The following is a 9,326-nucleotide window of genomic DNA, read 5'->3' as shown; positions in this document are numbered from 1 at the left end:
TTTCCCATTCTCTATCCCTCTGGGAGCATGGACCCAGGGTCATTGTGAGTTGCAGAAGGTGGAAGGTCTGGCTTCTGTAATTGCTTCCCCGCTGAACATGGGCGTTGACTGGTCAGTTCATACTCCCAGTCTGCCTCTCTCTTTCCCTAGTAGGGTGGGTCTCTGGGGAAGCGGAGCTCCAGGACACATTGGTGGGGTCTTCAGTCCAGGGAAGCCTGGCCAGTAACTGGGCCAATTTTAGGTTTCAGTTCGCTTCCAGGTTATATTTTTGTGCAAAGATTTTGAAATAACCTAAAGTTTGATGTCTTGAGAAGATAATTTGTCGATAAACCCTGTTACTTTTTGAAATTGATATATACAATTTGATTCTGAATAGTCTTGGGGAAAAATGATTAAAAATCTGTTGTTGAGTGGGAGAGATAGCATGGTGGTTATGTGAAAAGACTTTCATGCCTGAGGCTCCAAAGTCCTAAATTCAATCCCCAGCACCACAAGCCAGAGCTGAACAGTGCTCTGGAAAACAAACAAAGTCTAAAGTTACTAATTCATACTTTAGTTAAAATAATTACAGAAGGGTCAAAAATAATTGAGGAATGGATAATTTGCTACAGTAAAGAAAAATGTGGGATTTAAAAAATGGCTACATTTAACTGTATCCCCATTTATCTCTGCACAATGCCTTCATCTCAGAGCCTAAATTCCCTCTACTTGCTTTTCATAACAAGACACTGAATGAGAAACGTATTACACTGACTGGCTGTTTGACGTATCTGATCTAGAGTGACTTTTAAACTACCCTTCTCACATTTTTCTCCTAGTAAAATATTTTTGACTTCAGCATCAACCATATTGAAAATGACAGGTGCCTGAGGCCAAACACATCAAAGCAAGTAAGATCAGAATGCTTGCTGAGGATTATTATTTTTTTTTCCTCCAGGGTTATGGCTGGGCTCGGTGCCTGCACCATGAATCCACCACTCCTGGAGGCTATTTTCCCCCCCTTTTTTGCCCTTGTTGTTGTAGCCTCGTTGTGGTTATTATCATTGCCATTGTTGATGTTGTTCATTGTTGGATAGGACAGAGAGAAATGGAGAGAGGAGGGGAAGACAGAGAGGGGGAGAGAAAGATAGACACATGTAGACCTGCTTCACCACCTGTGAAGTGACTCATCTGCAGGTGGGGAGCCGGGGGCTCAAACTGGGATCCTTATGCCGGTCCTTGTGCTATGCGCCACATGCGCTTAACCCACTGCGCCACCGCCCGACCACCCTGAGGATTATTTTCTGAGTAGAGCAGAATGTAATTTTGTTGAATCTTTGAAGTGCAGGACCAAAATGAACCTCCTTTATTGTGGGAAAAAAAATCCAAGTCAATGTAAAGCCAATAAAATAGCAGGAGCACTTAAACCTTTAGTATATGTATTTCAAACTGGCATGTTTCTGAAGTACACTTGTAATATAAATAGTCCTCTTCTTTTTAAAAATTTGTTATATTTATTTTCCCTTTTGTTGCCCTTGTTTTTTATTGTTGTTGTTACTATTGATGCTGTAGTTGTTAGATAGGACAGACAGAAATGGAGAGAGGAGGGGAAGACAGAGAGGGGGAGAGAAAGATAAGACACTTGCAGACCTGCTTCACCACCTGTGAAGCCATTCCCCTGCAGGTGGGGAGCCAGGGGCTAGAACCGGGATCCTTACCCTGGTCCTTGCACTTTGCGCCACATGTGCTTAACCCGTTGCACTACCACCCAACTCCCAACAGTCCTCTTCTTGCTTGCCTTTACAACATACCATTTCCATGCTTGTGTATAGAATGAAGGCATTAAGAAAAAAAATGTATTCACATTCCCACACATACAAAAATAAATATTGGTATCTAGGGTCCACTGAAATGAGACTGGCTAAATCCAGGTACAAGTGCTATTCTTTTTTTTTTTTTTTTGCCTCCAGGGTTATCATTGGGGCTCAGTGCCTGCACTCTGACACTGCTCCTGGAGGCCATTTTTTCCCTTTTGTTGCCCTTGTTGCTGTTATTGCTTTTGTTGTTCTTGGATAGGACAGAGAGAAATGGAGAGAAGAGGGGAAGACAAAGGGGGAGAGAAAGATAGACACCTGCAGACCTGCTTCCCTACTTGTGAGGTGACCCCACTGCAGGTGGGGTGCCGGGGGTTCAAACCCGGATCCTTGCGCCGATCTTTGTGCTTTGTGCCATGTGCATTTGACCCCCTGTACTACTGCCTGGCCCCCTACAAGTGCTATTCTTTACAACCAGTGTGTAAGAGGATGAATGGCCTTTCATTATAAACATGTCCCTATCGGTAGCACTAAACCGATCACTAAACTATTCTAGTGCATTTACTGACCACACTTCTCGAGATGTAAAGTGGGCCATGGGAATGATCTGAGTTTAGGACTTGGAACTACTCAACATCCCCTTCATGATAGGGAAGTTTGCTGATTCAGATGACCTCTGGCCACTAGCTCAGCATTGGAAGACTATTCAAAGTTGAACATTAGTAAAAGATGAAGCTAGTGAATGGCTGTACCTTGAGGACATAAACCCAGCGACAGAGCGAAGTACTTTCTGGTGAACTGAAAGCAAGGCAGTCTAGGATATGACATCCCTTTAAAAAGAAACAGAGGGTGGGGGAATAAAGCATAATGGCTATGCAAACAGACTATCTTACGCCTGAGGCTCTGAGATCCCAGGTTCAATCCTCCACAACCCCATAAACCAGAGATGAGCAGTGACCAGGTAAGAACAAAGGAAAGAAAGGAAGCAAGCAAAACCAGGATTAACTTAAACATAAACCAGGCTTTTAGTTGCAAGTTACAGAACTGACCCAAAAAATGCAGAAACACCAACCCCTCTCTGTAACACCGACGAAGTCACGCTATCTCTGACACAGTCATCACTGGGAAGCCCAGGGATAGAGTGGGGGAAATTGGAGACACCTTAAATAATTAAACAAAGGGTTCTAACAGTTACCCTAACAAGTTAAGTTCCCAACAGACATTACATCTCAGGATGTCTGGTGCCAAGATCTGACTTCTTCCTTCACATGTGGGGTGGGGGGTGGGGGTGTTCCCCCCTAAACTGAACTTTGCAGGTCAAGTGTGATCTGCTGGCAAAGTACCTTGGGGATAAGTATGTCTGCTTCATGTTCAACCCACAAGCCAAGTCTCCTGGAGTCTGCCTAAGCTCCATCAAGATCTCCATACAGAACTCCTCATACTCATTTAAAAGGATCATTTAATGCACCCCCTCAGAAAAGAGAGATTTATTCCAGGGGAGCGATGCTTCATCACCTGAAGAGCTTTCAGTAGCTCCCTGCTCAGGAACTCGCTGTTCTTGTTATATTCCAAAAGTGATTAAATAAACTTAAATTCAAATAATAAACAGTAATTAAATAACAGGTTTAAATAAATTAAAATAATAATAACAATACGTGGGCAGGCGGTTTTTTGGAGACGGTAAGGAGGGTCAATTTAAAAAAGTTTGCATTCCTCTCTGTACCAATTTCTGCAGCGCGTGGACAACACTGCCCTCTAGAGGGCTTTGGCTGTTGTATCCCTTAGTTCACAAGGGGAACCGTCCCCAGGACACTGACTGAAGTGCACACACATTCTTTCATTTCGGGCACACTGTCCTTGACTTTCTAAGAATGATTCTGCAAACCCTGTAATAAACCCAGAACTGTCTGCCTCCAAATCCATGTCTCTCTTCCCTGTGATTTCAATCAATAGCATAATTTATTTCCGGGGGTGGGGGCTGGGGAGGGAAGGTCTTAGCTGACCATTCAATTGATGTCCCCTCTGAGGGACTGGAGGTCCAGCTAGGAAGCCAGCCCTGTCTCTCCACCACCAGGCTGGCCCTGTGAGTGGACAAGCTGAGATGGGCGGGTAGAGCCTGGCAGAGGAGTCACTGCCCTTGGGTCCTGCAGTCAGTCTCCCAGGGGTGGGATCTGCTCTGGCCTCTACAATTCCTTCAACTCAGCTACTCTGGGGGAGGGTCTACAATAAAGCTTGGGTCTCCTCTCACAGGCCTGTTGAGCACCCCAGGTCCTAGAAGGGCTTGGAGAGGAGTCCCATAGCGGGCATGTCTACACCCTCCCCGGCCTCAGCTCTATCCACCATGCAAAGGCAGGACTCCCAACAACCTGACATCAGGAGAATGAAGCAGGGTCGTGTGATAAAGGGAAAACAGGACTTTCAGGTCCCATCTCCCACTGGGATAGACAAAAAGTCCCAGCATGGCTCGACAGTGATGGAAAGGGTGGGGCTCTGAGGACACCCTCACTTTAAGCACAGTTTTTGTTTTTTCCCCCTCATCCTTTGCATGCGGCTTCCAACTCGAGTTAGGTGTTTTCCTGAGGGAGCTACTCCTCTGGAGCATCCCACCGGGGTGGTGGGGAGGAGTTTTCTGGCCTCAAGTCATGGGGGGGGGGCATGAACGTTCTCAGAAAAACACCCCTGGGGGCCGCTCCGCGGAGATCTTGAGGTCGCAGCCACCGGTCTTGGTGCGGAGCTGGGCCCTGGCCGCCAGCTGCTCGCTGAGCTCGTCCAGGGCCCCCGTGCAGGCCTCCAGGCTCTCGGCCAGCTTCTGGATCTTCGCCTTCAGCACGGCCTGGCTGACCTTGCTGGCCCCCTCGGCCCGCCTGGGGATGAGGAAGCCGCGCGAGCCGAAGAAGACGATGAAGTAGACGGAGTTGTAGAGGGCCATGGAGGCGTTCCTGCCGCACTGCAGCAGCCGGAGGTCGCCGCCCAGGCCCTGCCCGCGGCAGAACGAGTCGAGGCAGCCCAGCAGCTCCCGCATCTGGTCCTGGCAGCAGGCCGCGATCTCCTGCACCCTCCGCAACTCCCGCGAGTTGCAGAAGAGCAGGGCGAGGTCGGAAGTGATGGTGACGGCCCCGCCGGCGGTGGCCACCCCCAGCCCGACGGCCGAGGCCATGAGCGAGACTCCCAGGGTGACGGGGCTGAGCGACAGCCCCACGATGGCGGCCACGGCTCCCGCCGCGCTCAGCGAGCTGCCCGCCACGTTGGCCGCCACGGAGCGTCTGCGCAGGCGCTCAAGGCGCCGCGCCACGTCGCGCAGGCGCAGAACCTGGCCGTGCAGCCGGCCGCGGCGGTCCAGCAGTAGGCCCTGGAAGCGCCGCAGCGAGTCTGCGCCCTGCAGCTCCCAGGCTGTCGGCCTCTCCATGCCCTGCGGGGACACAGACACGAGGTTAACTCGCAGCTACTGTGCCCCAGGCTGCTCCACTCACTCGCGCCTCCCATCTGCCAGCCAGAAACAGACAAACTGGAGACAGGGAGCCTTTCCCAGGGGGTCAGGTGCCAAGTTCTCAAAGACCGATTCTGCAGTCTGGGAAGAATCACGGAACTTCTCCAGACCCGAAGAACTCGCTCATGTAAAAAGGAAGGAATATGCGCTCCTCTGCCTCTCTCTGAGTTGGGGGATAGGGTGGCAGAGTAGAAGAGTTCAGGGTGTGTTTTAACAGCTGGCTCGACAGGAAAGCCTTGAAAGACAGCACTATATTTTAAGTGAAAGAATGCACCATCTTACAAGACCCTCTCTCACTACAGTGGGGGGTGGGGGTATAATGATCATTCTATGGGAGAAGATTGCCTACAACTTTTCTACCTGTCATTCTCCCAGGCTGTAGCCTAGAATCAAGTCAGAGATGCTCCTTTTTTTTTTTTTTCCTGTAGAGAGCTCTCTGGGTCTTCAGATGCCTGGCTCTTTGATGGATACTGAATTAAAACTACAGTAAATCAATACCTCCAGGTCTCTTGAGTATAAACACTTCCTTTAAAAAGATAAATGATGGTGGACTAGAATAAGGAAAATGGCCAAGACTTTGATCTAATAACTTGATGAGTTCTTGATAACAAAATTTAACTGAAACTAAGATGACTAACAAAAGCATCCATCCTGGGGGGTAAAAGCCCATCCTTCCAAGTTGCCATAGACGTCCACCTCCATAGCCACTGGAATTCCTCAGGTTGCCAATAAGGCGTGGAACTAGAACGTTTCATTACAGGGAGATGGCTCAGCCTGCTAGCACTAGATTGCACACCTGAGGATTCAGAAGCCAGCCACAGGTTGAATCCCTGACACCACTTTATGCCAGAAATGAGCAGTGCTTTGGTGTCTCTCTGTCTCTGTCTCCCTCTTTTATCATTTTTCTTTCTCTCATAAGAAATATATCTAAAAGGAAGGAGGAGGAGAAGATTTCGATACTAAGATGCTAGTGCAGACATCATTACTGTCATCTGGAAGATGAAAGTGTCCAAACAGCTACATTTTAGATGCAGCTGATTCCTCACAGAACACAGGATACAGAACAGTATGGAATCTAAGTATATGACTCCTGGGTCTTTAGTTTACTTACAAGCTGCTTAACCAGCTCAGTACTGACCAGTTTTCAGGTAAGCACACCTCTTAACAAAATAAGAACAAGTCATTCATCCTACAAAAAAAGATGGAGGAGAGAAGCCCAGGATCAAATTTTCAGGCACCCAGAATCCCTCTAAACTCCCCACTCACCATGGTCTCCAGGCTACTACCAGGAAAGGAACATCCTAGGCTGTTTCTGGAAGAGCCTTGCTTTATAGTTCCAGAGAACCAATGAGGGCCCTGGGAAAGTCGTGGCTCATGCTGAGAATTTGCCATTTCCTGTCCTGGCCCTTGCTGCCTTCACCCAGAAGGATATGACATGGTGGAAAACGACCTGCCAGCCACCCCAGCACATCCCGTATTTAGGAAATGAACATTGTGTGTGTGTGCTTTCCCCCCTTCCACAGGAAAGGAGCCACAGGTTCTTCCCTGCCCTGAATTAAATGTGGTCACCCTCTCCGGGAGGCATACCCTGCTTTTCCTCTCCTGAGAATAGCTGATGACGTGATGGGGAGGACATCAAATGCAATCCCAGGGAGGGCCAACTATAGTATTTCTTGAGAGGCCGCTATTCCAAAGTCAGTTTAAAAAAAAAAGAGGAAGGAGGGTAGGGACACCTTCTCAGGCTTGGAATTGCCAGTCTGAAGTCGATTCCTCTGCTTTCCAAAGCGTTGAGGATCTGTGAATGGTGGACACGGGTGAGGCAACCATCTGTGCCGCCCCAGGAAGGCCCGGCCACACCCACGGGAAACGCTGCGTGAGGTTCCGGGCATCTCCAGCTGGGGACGAATTCTCAGGGGTCTCGGAAAGGGCACGTCGCAGGCCCAATGCGTCAGAAACCTCTGTGGGGTCAGGCCACGCCAGGAGCTAATTATACACTTTGCACAGCAGCAGGGCTGGGGGCCTCCCGCCTTTTCATGGGAAGCAGCAGCTGTCGCCGTGCAATGGTGAAATGAATGGCTTCTGTCCCCAGGTCAGTGAGGCATGGAATGAAGGCAATTATCTGGATAATTCGCGAGGGACAAAGGAGTCCGTAGCATCTGTGGTTGCTTTCAGAGACAGGGAGATAGGTGGTCAGAGCTCAGCCCCAGTTCCATCCTCTCCTTAACCTCCTCCTCCTCCTCCTCACACTTCCCTTCAGATAAAGAAGACCAATCATCCGCTGCTTTTCACTTCAACTCAGATCTGTCTCAACTCTGATTTATCTTACCAGCCAGATCGTTCTGGGACACAGTTTAATCTTTCACCTTTTTGAGGTGGAAACTGGATCCACCAACTCATCACCATTTACTACTAATCACAATCATAGTCATTTTCTTTCTGTTTTTGAGTTTTATTATCCTTCATTTCTGTGACACTGGGAAATGAAATGGCAATACCAATAGTTACCTCCCCCAGGTTAAAAAAAGTTTTTTTTTCCATTCTATTTCATTAGAGAGAAAGAAGACAGAAAAGGAGAGACACAGAGGTATAGATAGACACAGTGTACTGATCCACCATCCAAAGAGTTTCCCTGAGTGCTGTCCCTGGTGTTCCCATGTGGTGCTGGGGATTCAACCCAGGACTTCACAGCCAGTAAGGCCTATGCTCCATGTACTGAGCTGCTCCCAGCCTATCACAGTCCATTTATTTTATTTTATCTTATTTATTTGTTTATTTACTAGGTTATCACTGGGGCTCAGTACCTGCACTATGAATCCACTGCTCCTGGCGGCCATTCCCCAGCCCATTTTATTGGATACAAACAAAAGAAACTGAGAGGAGAAGGAGAGAGAAAGATAGACACCTGCAGATCTGTTTCACTACTTGTGAACTTGGATCTTTGTGCAGATCCTTGCACTTGTACTATGTGCGCTTAGACGGGTGAGCCACTTCCTGGCCCCCATCATAGTCCTATTAAAGGAGATTATTAGTTGAGAGGCAGATGGCTCAGCAGGTAGAGGGCAGAATTTGTATGTGGGAGGACCCAAGTTCCATCCCTGCCACTGAATATACAGGGACATGGCAGTGGAAATAGGCCACAGCTGGGGAGACAGCATAGTGGTTCTGCTTCTCTTTCTCACTAGAAAAATATTTAAACATGATTAATTTCAGTTTGGTTCATGTCCAAGTCATCTGGTTACAGCACAGGGGAGAAATAGAAGCTTCGTTGAGATGCCATCAGTATCTAACTCTGCTTCTGAAGAAATGGGAAACCACCTCTCCCTCTCCCTCCAGGCTTAGTCACTCCATATGGGATGTAAGCCAGGATGGGGGGTGGGCAAGGACTGACTCTTCAGTTCTCATCTATTCTTCCAACTCCTCTGGACATTTTCTTGTGTGTTTTGAGTGTAGATCCATGCAATTAAATGGTACTGCCTGGGTAGGAAATTCTTCCAGGACAAGGAATCACCTTCATCTTCACAGTATCAATAGTCAAGGTACAGAACCAGGAAGAAAGCATCCCTGGAGAAGGAACTACACCGTCTCTCACACTATTTACATGAACAGACACTTGAGCACAACACTTTGGATTTAGCATTGCTTTTATATTGATATGCAGTGATTTCCTTCTCATAGGTATTTAGGCACAGTAAGATCTTTGAGAAAAATAGAAGGTATTTGATCCAAAATTTTCTGTGCATACCCCCTCAAATCTGTGGTCTGCATCCTCAATTTTCTTTTCCTTTCTTTCTTTACTTTTTGCCTCCAGGGTTATTGCTGGGGCTCGGTACCTATGCCACAATTCCCCTGGTCCTGGTAGCCATCATTTTCCTTTTTTTTTTTTTTTTGATAGGACAGAGAGAAATTGAAAGAGGAGAGGAAGAGGAAGACACAGAGAGGGAGAGAAAGATAGACACCCAAAGATCTACTTCCCGTTTGCAAAGTGGGGAGCTTGAGCGGGGATCCCTGCACAGGTCTTTCCACTTCTACTATGTGTGCCTCACCCA

At 47.9% G+C, this 9,326-nt stretch overlaps 1 protein-coding gene across 1 annotated transcript; it reads right to left on the bottom strand.

Moving 5' to 3' along the window:
• Positions 1-1,322: 1,322 nt before the first annotated feature.
• Positions 1,323-6,687, bottom strand: APOLD1 (apolipoprotein L domain containing 1). The gene is made up of 2 exons (XM_007515772.3): positions 6,547-6,687; positions 1,323-5,202 (listed from the first exon to the last, which is right to left on the bottom strand). The coding sequence occupies exons 1-2, from the start codon at positions 6,670-6,672 to the stop codon at positions 4,459-4,461; spliced, it is 870 nt and encodes a 289-aa protein (XP_007515834.3). The 5' UTR covers positions 6,673-6,687; the 3' UTR covers positions 1,323-4,458.
• Between the last annotated feature and the right edge of the window lie 2,639 nt (positions 6,688-9,326).

Source organism: Erinaceus europaeus, chromosome 7 (genome assembly GCF_950295315.1).
Source record: "Erinaceus europaeus chromosome 7, mEriEur2.1, whole genome shotgun sequence".
NCBI classification, from domain to species: Eukaryota; Metazoa; Chordata; class Mammalia; order Eulipotyphla; family Erinaceidae; genus Erinaceus; species Erinaceus europaeus.
The sequence above is the reverse complement of the archived record's forward strand: the minus strand, read 5'-3'. Positions and strand labels throughout refer to the sequence as shown.